Source organism: Danio rerio, chromosome 14 (genome assembly GCF_052040795.2).
Source record: "Danio rerio strain M-AB ecotype USA chromosome 14, GRCz13ab, whole genome shotgun sequence".
Lineage (NCBI taxonomy): Eukaryota > Metazoa > Chordata > Actinopteri > Cypriniformes > Danionidae > Danio > Danio rerio.
In genome coordinates this window covers 4,617,501-4,637,278 of record NC_141034.1, presented here as the reverse complement: position 1 = coordinate 4,637,278, position 19,778 = coordinate 4,617,501, and the positions used below count along the sequence as shown (strand labels likewise).

Sequence of the window (19,778 nt, the reverse complement as noted above, 5' to 3'; positions counted from 1 at the left end):
TGTTTGTTGAATGCGTGGCAGTTCTGTTTTAGTGAATGCTTATAGGACTAGTTTTCTCTTTTTATATCAGATCCTGTAATATCACACATTTCCAAACAGCTTTATATATTACAAGTCTTTTACATAGACCGTGCAGAACCATGTAATCCGAAACATTGGGGTTTTGGCGTTAGATCTAAAGTACAGCGACTCCAAAGAGATGTGCTTTATCAGCAGCATTAGCATACCGCTGTCAAAGTAACACTGTCTGTTTGTTTGATTTCCTAAGCTCGGCGTTTTTAGATCTTTGAATGATGATGTTTGCAGAGCCAGAATGTTTAGTAGTCTGTCTGTTGTGGGAGGAAATGAATCTTCTGTTATGAAAGGTTTCACCTCATCAGTCTGACTCGTTCAACTCCAGAATCCTTTAACAAAGCAGAGCTGACATTTCAGAGGCGGCATGCTTTTGACCTCTTGTTTACTGTTTCCTGTGTCATTTCCCTGCTGAAAAAAATCCAGCTTAAACCAGCCTAAGCTGATTGGCTGGTTTTAGCTGGTCGACCAGCCTGGTTTTAGAGGGGTTTTGGCCATTTCCAGAATGGTGTCCAGCCATTTCCAGCCTGGTCTTAGCTGGTCAGGCTGGAAAATGACAGCAAATCCAGCTAAAACCAGCGTGACTAGCCTGGTTTAAGCTGGATATAGCTGGTTTTGGCTGGACTCCCAGCTTGGCTAGGCTGGTCAAGCTGGTGTTAGCTGGTCATCTCCCAGCCTGACCAGCTAAGACCAGGCTGGAAATGGCTGGAAACCAGCCTGGAATTGGCCAAAACCCCTCTAAAACCAGCCTGGTCGACCAGCTAAAACCAGCCAACCAGCTTAGGCTGGTTTAAGCTGGATTTTTCAGCAGGGTTGTACTGTACATTGTATTGATACAGTATTTCTAGATGGAGATATATTGTTCAGTTTGCCAAATATTGTTCAATTTGTTGCGAAATATGTATCGTCCACACACACACACATATACATGTAATTCTTACAGCCTCCTCACCCTTGTGTATTACTCCGCCCACATAGAGTGACAGCAAATTAATGAACTCACTACAGTTTGGCAAATATTGCAGCTGTTGGACAACTAATGTACTTTTGAGGTGATAATGTAGTTGTTTAGACGGCTGCTATGCAGTTTATTTATAAGGACAGTGCCTCTTTTAAACATTTATAATTTCTGAGATACTGTGCCCGTCATTGAGCTGAGCAAAGACAGTTGACGTTGTCCATTCACAAGATAGCGACAGAGACTGAATGATAAGCCCTTATTGGAGTAAGGATCAGCGTTTTTTCAATTTACAGCTCATCAAAACATTATAAAATTGGTGAGTGGCATCACAAAAGTGATGTATGTTGTAGTGCTGTATTTATAGCATCGTAATTGTAGTGTATTGACTGTGAGATGGCACTCATATCAGGAATGTATGCATTTTGTGTTGGCCACTCTTTGTACAACCCTGGGTTACTTTTTGGTTGGCCATCTGTTTCTAATGAATCTTCTGTTTTTGTTACTGCGAAATGGAGAAGAAATGCCTGCACGTGTTTGGTATTTTTCGGTATCGCAAACACAACAGTAATCTGGTAATGTTTGCGCTGCTTTGGCTTTTTCAAGGTTAATTATTGTGATCTCTCGATTGCAACAGAGAAATACTGGGAAATCTCTGTAGACTGATGTAGATTTTTAGCCTTATACTTTCAAAATGTGATCAAAAATCCCCTGTTTTGTCATCACTTTAGACATTACACTAGAGAATCATTTAAACACTTGCTCTAAAGTGACGTTGATGAAAGAGCAACCGTTTCTGCTGGTCTGATGTCAGCTGCAGATGTGAATGAATGGTGGAAGAAAGTAGTTCCTCCTACAAAAGGGTTTTAAGACTCTTCGTGTTTGATTTTCTTTTTTATATACACGATTATGTTGTATAAATGCAACATCACACTTGCAGCAGTGCGATATGGCTGTATATAATCACTGGTGGAGGGACACTAAGGCACTCATCCTGCGGCCAACGCACATCTCCTATCAGTGACGATATGCAGCTATGATGCAATGCTATTCGTTTGATATTGCTCTATATATGAACCTATAACGCATGTCTTTGGACTGTGGGGGAAACCGGAGCACCCAGAGGAAACCCACGCCAACACGGGGAGAACATGCAAACTCCACACAGAAATGCCAACTGACCCAGCAGAGACTCGAGCCAGCGGCCTTCTTGCTGTGAGGCGATTGTGCTAACAGCATTAGTATTTCTTAGCTTATCTAAGCACAGCAACAAGTAATAAATATTCATGCAAAATTGATAAAAATTATACAAATTTTTTGGAAGCTTATTATTTTTTATTTATTTATTTGTTTTCATTATTTTGTTAGTTATTTGATATATTTCTTAGATGCTTAGATTTATTTTATTACTTGTTTAATAGGTATCTGACAAATTGAGAACTGTTTATTTCTTAGTTTATCTACAGCACAGCAACAAGGAAATATTCAGAAACTGATAAAGGGAAACGCCAACTGACCCAGTCGGGGCTCAAATCAGCGACCTTCTTGCTGTGAGGTGACTGAGCCATTGTATTTCAGAAATAATTTGTCAAAATTAAGTCAATTTTCTTTAAACAATGGAGTAAGATTAAGACTGTTGCTTTTGCTTTGATATAAGATTCTTTTTCTTAGCGCATAATTAGCTAGGTTAAGGAAAAATTCACTTAATAACAACATATTTCTGAAAACAAGACAATACATTTGCTTCGAAAAACTTATAGAGATTTGGTCTAGAAACAAGACAAAAACTAAAAGAATTATTAAAAGTAACTTTTCCAATAAAAAATAAAAGCAAAAGCGACTGTGGATCGCTAATGAACTACAAATCCACCGTCACATGGACTACATATACTGTCATGCATCACTCACCCACACACACCCGTTCCTGTTAGTCCTTGATCACACACACAGCTGTGGTTCATCCCCATTGATGACTAGGACTATATATATATCAGTTTGTTTCTCCTCTCGTTGTCGGTTGTATTTTCATTGCTCCTTTCATAGCCCCGTGTTTCCTACTTTGCTCTAGTTTTGCTTTGTTCTGGTTTGTTTAATAAATATATGTTTAATGCTGCATTTGGATCCTCATCTTGTTTTTCTCCTTCGTAGTACACATCAACTTGTAACACCAACTCCTTGTTTTATATATATATATATATATATATATTAGAGCTGCACAATTCTGGCTAAAATGAGAATCGCGATTTTTTTGCTTAAAATCAAGATCACGATTTTCTCACGATTCTGTATATGTAAAATAAAGGTATGATAAAACAAGCATATGGCACAACTTCGATAGTAATATTATGTGTAGGTCTACTGGTTTCTATCAATAATTCTATTCTACTTATAATAATTCTGATGTTGAATTATTATGTTTGAGATATATGCTTGCAATCTGTCATATTAGACGATTTTATTCACTGGTAAAATCAGACATTTGTCATTATCAGATTATATTCAACAATATATAGGCTAGAGTAGTTGTACTGACATTGTGAACATTTATTTTCATGCACAACTGTGGGTTGACTATGAAAGAAAAAACATTTCAAATGCTTGCCGTAATCATAATGCGATATGATCATTTAAATGAAGTGAACACTTTTGGTTTCATTTTGACTGCTAAGTGTTTGTTCATACTTCGCGCGCGGCTCCCAAACGATCACTCTGTGCCACAAACTGAATATTATTTACAACTGTATTACCTGTTATAATATATATATATATATATATATATATATATATATATATATATATATATATATATATATATATATATATATATTATAGCTCTATAATATATATATTATATATAGCTCTAATATATATATATATTAGAGCTGCATAATTAATCGTTAAAAGATTGCGATCTCGATATATATATATATATATATATATATATATATATATATATATATATATATATATATATATGAACAAGGAGTTAATGTTACGAGTTGACGTGTAGTGCAAAGAAGAAAAACAAGATGATTATATATATATATTATTTGTACATTTTTTATAATTTATATTTATGAAGTTATTTTGCACTCTTCCTCACGTTCCAGGACGCCACTGCGAGGTGCACCAAATGACTGGGAATTACATGTGGGACACAGACACCCAGAAGGAATTCCTGATCGGAACCAATCCGGACAGCCGTCTGCCCATGTGGTGGGATGGATCAGAGCCGCTGTGGGTCACCATGCAGAAACTAGGGAAAAAAGTCTATATGTACTACTGGCCAGGTTGGCGCACATCTAACTAGTCATGATTAAAGCACAAATCAAGTCTACAGTACATCCACACGGCCTTTCATAAAGTGTTTTGCCCTATTTAACAAAAATCTGTATACACTCATTGTGAGAAATACAAATTTACTATATTTTATTACGGTTACTGTACATTCAGTACTTGAAATCAAATTACAGTTAGATCTGAAAGTGTTATAAATGCTTACACATACACTTTAAAGAATAAGGCAAAAATAAGGCAGCAAGATTTCTACACTGTAAATCCTTTATGTTTAGGAGTGTGCGTTCTTGTTGGCGTTGTCAAGTCTAATATCTGATTTTAGCTCTTTGAGTCACCAACCTGATTTCACCAAGTAGGACATGTTCCTTGATTTACTTCTGTGTTGATCCTGGACATACCTGTCATCATTGGGATGTGAAAATAAGGGATATGCCCACCATAATAAGGGATTCATTGTAAATAAACAGTTAAATGGTCAGTAATTATTATTATTGACAAAAGAAAAATAAATATATACATTAGCAGCAAATACATTAGCCAACAGTTCAGCTTACTATAGCTATTATAATGAAATAGAATCCAGCTATCAATCTCATTAGCCGCTTCTCCACTGTATAACTTACACATTCTGATTAAAGAGCAACAAATAAATCTCTCATTTATTAAGATTTTTTATTACATTAAATAAGAGGTGTCACTTTAAAAATGCACACATCTAAGTAACGTTATAATGAAAGTATTCGACTGCTTTTTATGCTCATTTAAGACGAAATTAGTTGTGTTTGGGAAAAAAAAACACCTAGATCGACATCTTTAGATATTATTATTAGCTATGTGTATATGTCTGTTTAAATACACACCCTGAAGAAAGACTTTCCGCTTCAAAACCCGTGTACAGAATCCGTTTGGGAAACTGCATCTGTTTATCACTATGGAGCACGTCAGCTGACAGTCATGCACGATTATATGACTGTTTTGAGGATTGTATAGGATGGGCGACGGCACCTGTAATCAAAAGGAAATGGAATCGCGCCGTTTTTAATATATACATATCAGTGTTTTCATTCCTAAACAAATCGAAAGCACAGAAGACTCACGTTTTAGAGCAAGGGCGACCCCTGGTGGTTCGGCGGTATGGGTTGCGTATAGGGAGGCTCGGCTGTTCAGAGAAAGACTGAAAATACGAAAGAAATACAGGAAAATACCTTTACGGGATGATGGCGGGATAGAACAGTAAAATACGGGAGAATCACGGGAAAAACGGGAGGGTTGACAGGTATGATCCTGGAACAACTTTCCAATCAGCCAATCAGATTTAAGGAATATTCAATCCGCTTGTTAAGTGGTGATGTGTTTGTGACGTATGTATACTGTTTTAAGGTCCAAGCCGCCATTTATTTGAGAGGAGAAATCATTCGTTTATGATCACGTTTTATTCCTCCCTGCTGAAAAATCCAGCTTAGACCAGCTTAGGCTGGTTGGCTGGTTTTAACTGGTCGACCAGGCTGGTTTTAGAGGGGTTTTGGCCACTTCTAGGCTGGTTTCCAGCCATTTCCAGCCTGGTATTAGCTGGTCAGGCTGGAAGGTGACTAGCTTAAACCAGCTTGACCAGCCTAGCCAAGCTGGGAGTCCAGCCAAAACCAGCTATGTCCAGCATAAACCAGGCTGGTCAAGCTGGTTTTAGCTGGATTTGGCTGGTCATTTTCCAGCCTAACTAGCTAAGACCAGGCTGGAAATAGCTGGAAACCAGCCTGGAAATGGCCAAAACCCCTCTAAAACCAGGCTGGTCAACCAGCTAAAACCGGCCAACCAGCCTAGGCTGGTTTGAGCTGGATTTTTCAGCAGGGCTATCACATATTAAAGTTAATTTTATATAAAATCATAGTGTACACAACAATCTCTGGGCTTGCTGCATAACAAATACCAAAAACCTAACAATTTATAAAAAAATTCATCACTTTCTAGCCATCAGATATTGGGCATGGGCATATATATACTGCGATCGTGATTTTCGAAAGCATTAAATCGCTTTGTAAACGTTTTATAATTACCATTTCATGAGTCTCCCCATTCAGTTGAATAGAGCGCTTGGACCCGGAAGCCGCTTCCCGTGACGTCACACTTAACAAGCGGATAGTTATCCAACTATTGTTTCCATCTTATTTAGGGAATAATTGACAGTTATGGTTGGGTTTATGGGTAGGGAATAGGTATGGATTACATTTTCCAACTAAATTGATGTTCCAGGATCAACATAGATGTTAATCCAGGACAGTGGCGTAGCGGATGTGCCCGCAGGGCACGCACCGCAGGGGGGCCCGCGTGATTAGGGGGCCCCACGTCGTCGCGATTTTCAGTAATTGAAAATCTGGCAACCGCAATAATCAAACTCTTGGGAACAACTGTGGTCGGAAAGAAAAGTTCACAGGTCTGTGTTCTCTGAACACCTCTCAAGCGGTGGACTACTTCATTCTAATCGCTTGCCGCCAATGTTGCCCACTTAGCGACTTTGTCACTAGATTTAATTGGACCGTTTATTCTTTTCTTGTTCACAATCACCGATATTTTAGTGACAGTTTCTGAACTTGTCTGAGTTTATTACATATAAGAGATTACTGCACATTCACTACACATCTATAATGACATACTGTATTCAAACAGCAATAAATTTAGTTAAATAAACATGCTTATATAAAGTGCAATTATAAATACCCCTTTATTAACCATAGGCTGTTAAACAAACAGAAACGGTAGAACGTGATGACGTCAGTGATATGCAAATTGACGTATGACGTATCCCCCCCACCACCACCTTCATCAGGAGGCCCCGTCAGCGATCCCTGCAGGGGGGACTCCGCATTTTGCGCTACGCCAATGATCCAGGATCGCATCGTACTTGGCAAAATCATGATGAGCTATTTGCCTTTATATTTATTTATTATGTATTTACATTCTATTCCAGATTATTTTATGGATAGGAAATTCAAAGGAACATGATTTGCAACATTGCTAATGTCTTTATTGATCGATGTAATGTGTCCTAAAATGAAACAGACCAATCTTTTGATCACAAATGAGCTGTAAAGTATTTATTATGCATACTCTGGCAAACCAAGACTTGCCAGACTCACTTAATCATTGCCTTTCTGCTCAACGGCTTCTAATTTACATCAAAATAGGTGTGTGTTGTGAAATGATCTATTCAGGCTCTCCAAATCCGTGTTGATCTCTCTCAAATGCATTGAAGTGCTCTAAACTGTGTCACTGTGTGCTCAGGTTGCGAAGTGACCATTCTCGGAGTCAGACCTACGTTCTGTGAGGAATATGTGTACAATCCTTCAGAGAAAAACCTGACGGACTCAATGGAGAACGCTCTCAATGCGCTAAAGTAAGACCACAGGCCTCCTCAGAAATACTCAGAGGAACTTGCTGTTCTGGCAGAATAGAGCCTGGCTTGTTAATTAGCCAAGAGCTCACACAACATAGGTGTTGACAGTTAAGAGGAAAGAGGAGTATGTTATTAAGATATTGAGAATGTAGAAAGTAATTTGTCAGCACAACTCCTGGGGAAAGCCACAACTGATGAAATGTGTAGGCTCCTCTCAATGAAAATAGCCTTGGTTAAAAGCATCTGTCAAAATGTTTAAGTGTGAGTCAGCAGGTTAACTGTGTCACTTAAATATTAACAACATTTTAATTAACTGTACTTTTGACAGTGGTGTGTGTTTTAACCAGGAGCAGTAAAGCAGACATGGCTGGCATTTATTATGAGAAGATTGATGTGGAAGGGCATCACTTTGGGCCTCGCTCTCCGGAAATACAGCGCGCCATTCGCTCCCTGGATCAGGCTTTCCAGATTCTCAACCAGAAAATCAGGGTATTTTTACACAAGTAAAAAAAAAAAACAATATCTCTTGTCTGCTCTGCTGCTTTACATGATGTTGTTTTTTTCTGTCAGGAGAAGAATATGAGGGATACTATAAACGTGGTGCTGTTTTCTGATCATGGCATGACGCAGCTGAAGTGGATGGAGAAGATCATTGAACTGGACAACTACATCGACATGTCCCACATCATTAAAATGATGGACAGAGGGCCCGTGGTCAGTCTGTGGCCCAAACAGGACAAGTTTGAGGAGGTGAGCTCAGCCATCCTGTTTACAGCACCGTTTTCTAAGACATCTCCATAGACTACCTGTTTGCATCTATGGTTTTCCTATACCCCATGATGTTATTACAGTCCCAAATCAGAAAAAGTTGGGACAGTATGAAAAACGCGAACAAAAAAAGAAAGTAGCTATTACTAAGTGAAGTTTATTTATAAACTAACTTCGAGAGGAGCACGCGCTTATGATTGATAGCACCTGGTCCACATTAGCTAATGCTGATTCACCAATCAGACCACTATAAATAACCAGAGTATCTTACCTCAACCATCTTCGTCTTGAAGAATCCCCCCTTCCACCCCTACTCCTCCCATTTCCTTGTCAGGGCCTAGTGGTTAGCACCACAGCAAGAATGCCACCGGCTCGGACTCTACCTGGCTAGGTCGGCGTTTCTGTGCGGAGTTCGCATGTTCTCCTCGTGTTTGCATGGGTTTTCACCGGGCTCTCCGGTTTCCTCCCACAGACCAAAAACATGTAACATAAGTAAATTGACAAATCTAAATTGACAGCATAGACACTTCATAGCATTTTATTCTACTTCCAACATTATCAAGCAGGGGAGTACTCAAGACCTACCTGAACTCGGACTTCCCTCTCGCCCTGCATTGGGGGGAGCCCCGGGCTCGAGGATCTCACGAGTTCAGGGCTCTCTCCTGGGACAGCATGCCAAACAAGCTTTATAATCAATCATCAGCTAAGGGCGAACTCTTGAAATTTACTTTTTAATTGCAGACAATGCAACAAACATTATTTAATGTGTTTCTCATGATTTTTATAGAAAAACAAAATATAATTTTGGTTCTTGCAACACATTTAAACAAAAGTTGGAACAGTGAAGTATTTACCATGTTGTAATGTGTCATTTCTTTTCAGAAGTGTCCCATTCTTCCTGCAAACAAGTCTTAAGCTGGGCAACAGTACGGGGCCTTTGTTGTTGCACTTTGCTCTTCAAAAGTCATGTAAAATCTCTCCCCCAAAAATACCTGAATTATTGATTGATCTGACCACAGTTCACATTTCCACCGTGTGATGGTCCATCCCAGATGCCTCTGAGCTCAGAGAAGTCAACGGCACTTCTGGACACTGTTAACATAGGGCTTCCTTTGGGCACAGTACAGTTTTAACTGGCATTTGTGGATGTAACTGCGTATTGTGGTACTTGACAAAGGTTTGCCAAAGTAATTCTGAGCCCATGTGGTGAAATTGTTTGTGGATGAATGAGGATTCTTGCTGAGGGATCGGAGATCACGGTTGTTTAACTGAGGCTTGCCCCCATTGCCCTTTACACGCTGAAATTCCTTCAGGTTTCTTGAATCTTTTAATTATGTAATGCACTGTTAAAGGTGAAACATCCAAATGCAACCCAGGCTCGTTCTGAAAACTTACCTCTATATACATTTCTGGAGACCGCCAAATATGTCCCGCGAGGGATTTTTGTTGGATTTTCATTTTAGAAACATATATTGAAAAAAGAAAAATTTGACTTTTTTTTCGTTTTAATATTGAATATTGAAATATGAGGTGTTTTTCTTTTTCATGGTGAAAAAAAGCAAAAAAAAAAAACAAAAAAAAAAGATTTGAAAAAAAAGCAAAATTCAAAAATGATTTGATTTAAATTTTTTATTTATTTTGAATACAAAAAATAAAATCACCAAAAAAAATAAAAACGAATAAATGCTTGTTTTTTATATTCCGAAACTAGATTTTGTTTTCTTGTTTTTGGTTTTTCAATATCCGTTTCTAAAATAAAAATCCAATGACCAAAACATACACTGACCCACGAGCTACGTTTTTTTGCAGTTTTTGTTTTCGCAAATCCACCAAAGGCCAATGTATACGCTTTTTGAGATCTCTTTTGCGAGTGCAATTCAAGTCCGCTGTTCTCGCTTAAATCCACCAGAGGCCGCTGTCGACTGACTGACTGACCGATCAACTGACCCACCCTTCTCCTTGTCTAAACCCAACCGACAGTTTTAAAAAGCAGTCCAGAAAAAGGAAATCCCTCGACTGATTTGTACCACGTTTTTAGATTTTTCCACATTCTCACCCTGTTATTTACTTGTTTATTTTATTTTTTGGATTCTGTTTTTGTCTTACCCGCTTTCTGGAACTGTTATTTGCCAGACTCGAAACCTATCGTCACAGTCAACTCCTCTCTGCATCTTAAGTCCACCAACGTACATGACGAGCTAACTGGACAAACTGGTAACAGTGGGAAAGCAGTCCACACGGAGGTACGCAGTCAGCTGGTAAGCGCGAATAGGAACGGCGTCATACCGCTCTGTAGCGTTTATTAAAAAAATTAAATGCAGCCATACATAACTCTGGCTATATAATTTGCGATCTCCAGAAACGTACATAGGGCTACGTTTTCAGAATGAGCCTATGTTGTCCAAATGTCTGCCTACAATATCTTTCTACGAGGAACATTGTTTTTTTAAACATTTCAATAATTATCTCACGTATTTGTTGGCAAACTAGAGATCCTCATCTCAACTTTGCTGTATTTTCCTGCTTTAAAAATAAAGCAAATAAACTAAACTTGTCTTTCATTCATGAACAGACTACAACAGGATGATTTTTAGTGCAGTCTTGGTATTTGAAGTGATTTGTTTCAGTTCTTTTGAATGGAAGTTTTCCAAACTGGGTGTGCAACTCCATTTAAAACGCAGTCATGTGCGGTAAAAGGCAGATCTCCAGTCTTAAGGTCAAAAAACACGCTTGGTGTAAGAATTCATTAATGTTAAATAGGTGACTGTGTACTTTGACCTTCAGATTTAAACTTTAACTCTGCTGATATTTTCATGCTTAAATCATTGATTTACTGGACTGCTAAAAAACACAAACATAATGAGAAGGTCCCTGGTTCAAGCCTCGGCTGGGTCAGTTGGCGTTTGTTGCTGGGTCAGTCATGCTAGTTGTGTTCTAAAGATCTTTAGCAAAATGCTAAACCTGTCACAGTGTTAAAACAAGCTAGCAAAATTGCACTTAATGTTAGCATAATGTTAATTATGTTAGCAATGTGCTAGAACCCTCAAGCATGCTATCAATGTTAATTCATTTTGACAACCCTGTTGAAAAATCCGGCTTAAACCAGCCTAGGCTGGTTGGCTGGTTTTAGCTGGTCAACCAGGCTGGTTTTAGAGGGGTTTTGGCCACTTCCAGGCTGGTTTCCAGCCATATCCAGCCTGGTCCTAGCTGGTCAGGCTGGGAGATGACCAGCTAAAACCAGCTTGACCAGCCTAGCCAAGCTGGGAGTCCAGCCAAAACCAGCTATATCCAGCTTAAACCAGGCTGGTCAAGCTGGTTTTAGCTGGATTTGACTGGTAATTTTCCAGCCTGACCAGCTACGACCAGGCTGGAAATGGCTGGAAACCAGCCTGGAAATGGCCAAAACCCCTCTAAAACCAGGCTGGTCGACCAGCTTAAACCAGCCAATCAGCCTAGGCTGGTTTAAGCTGGATTTTTCAGCAGGGAATGTGTAACCATGGTAGAAAACTGCTAGTAAAGTGGTTTATCCATGATAGCATAGTGTTAACACATCCAGGGAGATGCTAAAAACACTAGCAGCGTCTAATTCATGACAGTTAATAACATGCTTAGCACCACCAAGATGCTAAACACACCATAACATGCTTAATTCCCAACATAAATATTCATTCATTTTCTTTTCGGCTTAGTCCCTTTATTAATCTGGGGTCACCACAGGGAACGAACCGGCAACTTATCCAGCATATGCTTCACGCAGCGGATGCCCTTGAAACCCATCACTGGGAAACACACACACTCATTCACACACTTATACACTATGGTCAATTTGGACCATATTTTGGTCTTTGGACTGTGGGGGAAACCGGAGAACCCGGAGGAAACCCACATGAACACGGGGAGAACATGCAAACTCCACACAGAAATGCCAACTGACCCAGCCGAGGCTTGAATCAGCGACCTTCTTGGCTGTGAGGCGAACGTGCTACCCACTGTGCCACCGCGTCGCCCCTTCACAACATGAATAAAATGCTAAAAACATGCTAAATGTGATATGACAGTGTTAAAAACATGACAGCAAGATGCTAAAACACACTAGAACCTTTTTAATTCATAATGTTTAACACTTTAAAATGTTAAAAACATGCTGAACAGAGCTTGTAACCTGCCATTTACCATATCTGCTAGAAACATGCTAGCAACGTTAATTTATGTTAACAAGTACCATGTTTTTATGTAAAACATGCTAACAAGATGCTAAAATCTTTAGTTAACATGACAGCAGTGTTCACTGATGTTAGCAACATGCTAATTTATGCTAGGAACTTGTTAGAAGAATGTTAATTCATGTTAATCAAGTCTCTAATGGTCATATTATTTCATTGTGTTTAACTGTGCATATATAATATAACATAATAGACAGGAACAATACATTTTGCAGTGCCATAACCTGACTATGTGCACATGTTTGTGTTCATTTAGATTTATCAGAACCTGAGCACAGCGGACAACATGAACGTTTATAAGAAACACGACATCCCAGACCGTTTTCACTACAAGAATGGGCAGTTCGTCTCGACGCTAACGCTAGTCGCAGAGCCTGGATGGTTTATCACAGAGGTTAGTAAGTTTGCTCTCAGGAGTGTTTATGGCAGTGTTTTATGATTAAGGTCAGTCCAACCAAATCTAGATGTACTGCAGATATTGCTGCCTTCATTTAAGTCAACTTGTCCTTATCTGTGCTATTCAAACTTTTAGTGTACCATCCACTATCTCAGCAGTGAGTTAAAGATGTAAATTAAGTCTTGGATGTCCCTAGAGTGTGTATGTGAAGTTTCAGCTTAAAATACAACTCAAATAATGTTTAATAACTCTTTGAAACTGCTCCTTTCAGGCTTTGAGTCGAATATTGGTTACTGTTGCTTTAAATTCAAATGAGATTGTGCTCTTTTTAAAAGCGGGCGGAGCTACAGATGCCTGTGTGTCAGCATAGTGGCAGATTCAAACACAAAACTAACTTTCCTATGCTAATAAGGGAGAGATCGTCACTAGTGGGCAGGGCTTTTCTCCTCTGATGACACGTACAGCCGGAGAATGTCAATCAAAGTGTTTCTGCGGACTGTTTTAATCAAGTGTGGTTATAAAGAATAAAGTTAATACATTTTTACCATTATTAGTTGGTTATATTCAAAGACTGCTGCCACACAATTGTGTTTAAACCCCTAATAAAAGTGATTTTTGCATAATAGGTCCTTTTTAATTTGTTGTTTTGTAGACCGCTGACAAGAATGGCTTCAATCATGATTCAGTCTTGCATATTAAGCTCTATTTTGCCCCAAATCAACACTTTTGGTCCTGTGTGCTTGCCTGATAAAACATAGATTATCTCAGTCCTGCGTCATTAGATTACATTAAACGCCTATCCAGATCCCTTGACTGAATAAAGGGTAAAAGATGCTAACTGCTGCACATCTTTCTGTCTTGACAGAATAAAGCCAAACTGCCCTTCTGGAACAACGGCACAGAAGCAGCTGAGGGCTGGCAACACGGCTGGCACGGCTATGATAATGAGTTTGTGGACATGAGGGGATTTTTTCTGGCACAGGGACCAGGTAAACTTTATTTAATGATAAATGATGAAACTTAATCCTATTTGTATGATGGCATCATTGGGTGCTTGGGTCTTCAGTATCACATTATCCTACTGAAAGTATTCTTGCATGCTGATTTTTGATCGTTATTTGAAACTTAATGTTCTGTACTGTTCAAATGCTTGTGACTAGTGTTTTAATTAACTACTTTATAATTCATAGACTGTATAAAGCTATGGAAGAAGTTCCGTGATGTCACTTGCAGGTTTCTGAAGAATTTATTTGAAGCTCAAACTGAAGCACATCACCCACATTAGTATAAAATAACACAAAATTTTAGCTATGTAACCAAAACCATGCGGTGCGGTGGCGCATGGGTAGCGCTGTCACCTCACAGCAAGCTCCGGTTTCCCTCATAAGTTCAAAGACGTGCTATAGGTGAATTGGGTAAGCTAAAATAGTCCGAAGTGTATGTGTGTAAATGAGTGTATATGGGTGTTTCCCAGTGATGGGTTGCAGCTGGAAGGGCATCCGCTTCCCGTTCCAGTCATGCATCGCTCACACACACCTGTTCCAGATTCTGCTGATTGCACACACTCACAGCCAGAGGATCACTATGGACTGATTACAAGGACTATATACACAGCACACACGCACACTTCATGGCTGAGTCTTGTGAAACTGTTTGTGAATATTACGATGTGTTTCCCTTGTCAGTTTTAACCATTACTTTGTTTGTTTGTTTATCCCTGTCTTCTGATTGCCTTCTGACCACTCGCCTGTTATTTTGACTACAAATCTGGATTGCCTGTATACATCTGTTTGCCCCTGTGTTGACCATTGCTTACCTGACTATTCTGTTTTGTAAACCTGTGTTTGGATCTGCACCTCTGTTGTCAGTGTCCAAATCACATTACGGAAGACTCAGCCATGAAGTGTGCGTGTGTGCTTTTTATATAGTCCTTGTAATCAGTCCATATTGATCCTCTGGCTGTGAGTGTGTGCAATCAGCGGAGTCAGGAACAGGTGCATGTGAGCGGTGCATGACTGGAACTCGTAGTCCATGTAATGGTGGATTTGTTGTTCTAAGCGATCTACATGCTTATCAGCGATCTGCAGTCGCTAGATCGCTGGTGATCATAACACCCATAGTCTTTAAAATGTTTTGTTTTTCAAAAACAAAAACATCCATTTTGTAAGCCTTTTTTAAGCTTTTTTTTTAAAAACACTGCTGTTGTGTAAACGAACAAACAAAAACATAAAAACGTTCCTGTAAACGGCTCCATAGTCTTTTAACTCATCATCATTTATATATATATATATATATATATATATATATATATATATATATATATATATATATATATATATATATATATATATATATATATATATGTATATAGAGACTTTAAAAACCTTTCAAAAACGACAACTTTGTAAGCCATTTTTAGTTTCCAAAACACTGTTTTTATGTTTTTAAAAATGTCATTTGTCACCCGTTTTAAGTCCTCAAAATGCTGTAAACAAACAAACAAAATACATAAAAGTTTCTCTTTTTGTTTGTTGTCGTTTTGTTATCAAAATGTTGTCATGTGAACAACCCCATAGTCTGTCAGATGTTTTATTTTTCTGTCCAGATTTCTAGAATGACTTGTTTTTAAAAACATCCATTTTGTAACGTGATTCAGTCCCCAAAAAGCAGTTGTTGTCGAAACAAACAAAAAATAAATAAATAAATACATTTTATAATCTAAAATGGCTGCCATGTGAATGGCCCCATAGTCTGTTAGCCCATCATCATTTAAATCTTTTATTTTTCTGCCCAGACTCCAAGAACAACTTCAAAAACGTCAACTTTATAACTCATTTTCAGTCCCCAAAACACTGTTGTGTAAACAAAACGCATAAAAAGTGTTTTTTTGTTGCCAAAAAAATGTTGTTATGATCACCAGCAATCTAGCGGCTGCAAATCGCTGATGAACATGTAGATCGCTTAGAACTACAAATCTGCCATTACATGGACTACAAGTTCCAGTCATGCACCGCTCACACACACCTGTTCTAGATTCCGTTGATTGCACACACTCACAGCCAGAGGATCATTATGGACTTCATGGCTGAGTCTTGTGATACTGTTTGTAAACACTATGATTCATTTCCCTTGCCGGATTTGACCCTCGCTTTGTTTGTTTGTTTTATTGTTTATTCCTGTCTGCTGACTGCCTTCTGACCACTCGCCTGTTATTTTGACTACGAGTCTGGATTTCCTGCATACATCTGTTTGCCCCTGTGTTGACCATTGCTTGCCTGACTATTCTGTTTTGTAAACCTGTGTTTAAATCCGCACCTCCGTTGTCAACAACTTTAATGTTTTTGAAAATATCCATTTTGTTACTATTTTTCAGTCCCCAAAACACTGTTGTTGTGTAAACGAACAAACAAAACAGCTATAAATTTAAAAAAAAAATTCTTTTGTTGTTTAAAATGTCATGTGAACAGGCCGTTCACATGACATTTTAAACAACAAAAGAAAAAAAATGGAAATTTATAGCTGTTTGAAATCCAGACTCGTAGTCAAAATAACAGGCGAGTGGTCAGAAGGCAGTCAGCAGACAGGAATAAACAATAAAACAAACAAACAAAGCGAGGGACAAAACCGGCAAGGGAAATGAATCATAGTGTTTACAAACAGTTCAATAGTCTATAAACTCATTATCAGTTAAATGTTGTATTTTTTTGTTCAGACTTCAAGAGCAACTACCGTGCGGGTCCCATCCGAACAGTCGATGTGTATAATGTCCTGTGTAAGACGCTGGGGATGAATCCTCTCCCGAACAATGGCTCGTGGTCCCGTGTGGAGTGTATGATGAGGAGCTCTGCTGCTACGGCCGGAGCTTCACTGATCTCCTGCTGTTTCCTGCTGCTCCTCGCGCTCACCGGCGTCTGCTAACATTCATCCAGGTTCACCAGTAATCAACACACCTGATAAACCCCAGGAAAAACATTGGTATCAGCTTTTTTAATTTGCTGCGCTGCCTCTATTTTTGGAGCTGTACATATCACCCGGTGCTGATGGAGTTGAAGAAACGATTGGCCCTTTTGCACATTTTCTTTCTCTGAAATGGGATGACCTTTGAGATTTATATTTTAGTAAGGTGATCTCTGTGTTCTCCAAATGTTTTCTGTCGTCTCGTGAATAATTAATGTAGCCTGTCCAACATAGGCTTATTCTGAAAATGTATCCCTATATACATTTTTGGAGATCGCGACTTATGTAGCCAGAGGTACGTATGGCAGCATTTAGTCTTTAAAACGAATGCTAGGGGGCGGTATGACGTCATTCCTTTTCACGCTAGCAGCTGACCACTTACCTCTGAATGGACGGCTTTTCCCCGTTACCAGTTTATCCAGTAGCTCGCCTTGCACGTCGGCGGACTTGAAATGCAGTGAGTTGACCACGATGATTGGGTGTCCGGTGAAGAATGGTTGTAGAAAGCAGGTAAGACTAAAACAGAAGCAAAAAAATAAAATAAACAAGTAAATTACAGGATAAGGATGTAGTAAAATCTGAAAACCTGGTAAAAATCAAGCGAGGCCTTTTTTTTCTGCATTACTTTAAAAACTGTTGGTTGGGTTTAGGGAAGTTGGTGGGCGCTGGTCAATTGGTGCTTTTGAAAACACTATCGGTTGGGTTAAGAGGAGGGTTGGTCATTCAGTCAGTCGACAGTGGCCTCTGGTGGATTTATGCATGGCACACGCGAAAGAAATTTGAGATCTCAAAAAAAAAGCGCCCTCTGGTGGATTCACAAAAACTCCTGGGACAAAATTGACGCTCTCCAGAAATGTATGTAGGGGTACATTTTTAGAATGAGCCTGGGTTGATCCTGTCAATCTTGAACAAAAACAGTAAGGGTGAATTTATTATTTTTTTCTGATCATGTATTATTATGTAAAATAACTTGACTAATGTCATCACCTTAGAATTATACGGTTCTGTCTGCGTCATGAGCAGTATTACGATATTGAGATGTTAAATATTACAATCCTTTTAAGGTTATAAATTGAGATTTTTAGAAAAAACTTTATAAGTCTAAAAAAAGACATTCTGTTATTATATTAGGATTATGGAGAATTATATAGAACTATGTTTAATTAAAGCAATAAATATAAGGAAAAACATATTATTTATTTTACGGCTATTGTTTCACAAAAACAATGAACGTCAGATAGAACCTATAATTTAGGTGATGATGCGTTTCCTATTTTCTGTCAGGATCTGTACTGTTTTGAATGTATTATAATATTTTAAATAATTATTATTTGTTGAATTTATATAACCATAGATTTTTTTGTCTAGTACAGAGTTTGTACTAACTTCTTTCTGAATAAAAAGGGTTTTCTTTTGAGTACTTCTTCAAGACTACAAGACGTTTTTGTTATTTTGAAACTACATTTTCCATTTATTACGGAATCAGATAACGAGTATATCATAGAGTATTTGATAATTATGGAATGCACTTCATGTATATTAATTTGAAGCGTTTGATTTCGTCAAATTAATGAGCTCCCGCCACCTGCTGGTCTGACTGATCATCTTAAATTACAAAAAATAATATGTTATTAACGAGTTCACTGTCTAAATGCTTAGAGATTTTGAGTTGGATGTAACTAGTTAACTTATTATTGTTATTATGACGGGGTTATTACTAGAAATATGATTTTGTGCAATGGCTTGAAAGTCAGACTCTTTTCAGTTGACCTGATAAAAACGTTCACGATGAACACTAGGTGGAGCAAAAACACAATGAATATGTATTGTTTATCATTCAGACTCAAACTGGTTGCTGTACACATGTAGTCCTACATTATGGTGTAATAGGCTACGGTAATCTGTTATGTGTGTGATTTGTACAATTATTTCGTAAACACAGCACTTGCCGAACGTACCTCAGGAATTTGTTGTTATTGGTGACCTTGTTGTATAAGTAGACATCACTATTTTAGGTTCTTATTATTTAATTATTTATTTTCCTTCGGCTTAGTCCCTTTATTATTCAGGGGTCTCCACACCGGTGTGAACTGCCAATATATCCAGCATATGTTCCAGCTGCAACCCATCACTGGGAAACACCCATACACACTCAGTCACACTTATACACTTCAAACAATTTTAGCTTACCCAATTCAACTAAACTGCATGTCTTGGACTGTGGGGGAAACCGGAGCACCCGGAGGAAATTCACGCCAACACGGGGAGAACATGCAAACTCCACACAGAAATTTCAACTGACCCAGCCCGGGCTCGAACCTCGAATCCCTGGTTCTTATTATACTTTTTATCACTGAATATACATTATCATTTGTATTATTTCACTTTTTATTACTTTTTTAAATCTAAGCAGTGTATCTGGTGTTATGCAATCGATAAAATGAATTTATTTATTTTTACTATTATTATTATTATTATTGTTGTTAATATTATTGTTATTATTATTACTATTATTAATATTATGCATCGCATACCTTCAATAAATTATTGCATATTAATTGTATATCATTGTAAATCATTTTATAATGAATTAATTTATGATACTATTATATTATTATTATTTTAATTATTCTTATTATGCTTACCTTTATTAAATCATTGTATAGTAATTAAATAATGTAAATACTTCTATAATTAGTTTGCTACTACTACTAAAAC

At 38.1% G+C, this 19,778-nt stretch overlaps 2 protein-coding genes across 3 annotated transcripts in view; one reads left to right on the top strand and one right to left on the bottom strand.

Moving 5' to 3' along the window:
* enpp6 (ectonucleotide pyrophosphatase/phosphodiesterase 6) overlaps nucleotides 1–18,484 on the top strand; it is a 29,308-nt gene extending 10,824 nt beyond the window's left edge. The window contains exons 2-8 of one of the 2 annotated variants that reach the window (XR_015506924.1): nucleotides 4,141–4,320; nucleotides 7,604–7,715; nucleotides 8,063–8,204; nucleotides 8,286–8,465; nucleotides 12,963–13,100; nucleotides 13,969–14,548; nucleotides 16,736–18,484. Coding sequence is in view for 1 of the 2 variants with exons in the window: in NM_001013527.2 (NP_001013545.2) it covers nucleotides 4,141–4,320; nucleotides 7,604–7,715; nucleotides 8,063–8,204; nucleotides 8,286–8,465; nucleotides 12,963–13,100; nucleotides 13,969–14,092; nucleotides 16,816–17,021 (1,082 nt within the window). In the remaining variant the exon portion in view is untranslated. The remainder of the gene's footprint in view (nucleotides 1–4,140; nucleotides 4,321–7,603; nucleotides 7,716–8,062; nucleotides 8,205–8,285; nucleotides 8,466–12,962; nucleotides 13,101–13,968; nucleotides 14,549–16,735) is intronic. The other variant, NM_001013527.2, reaches the window with a different exon arrangement.
* The window catches only part of LOC147833832 (uncharacterized), an 863,518-nt gene that overhangs the window by 275,382 nt on the left and 568,358 nt on the right, over nucleotides 1–19,778 (bottom strand). The window lies entirely within an intron of this gene.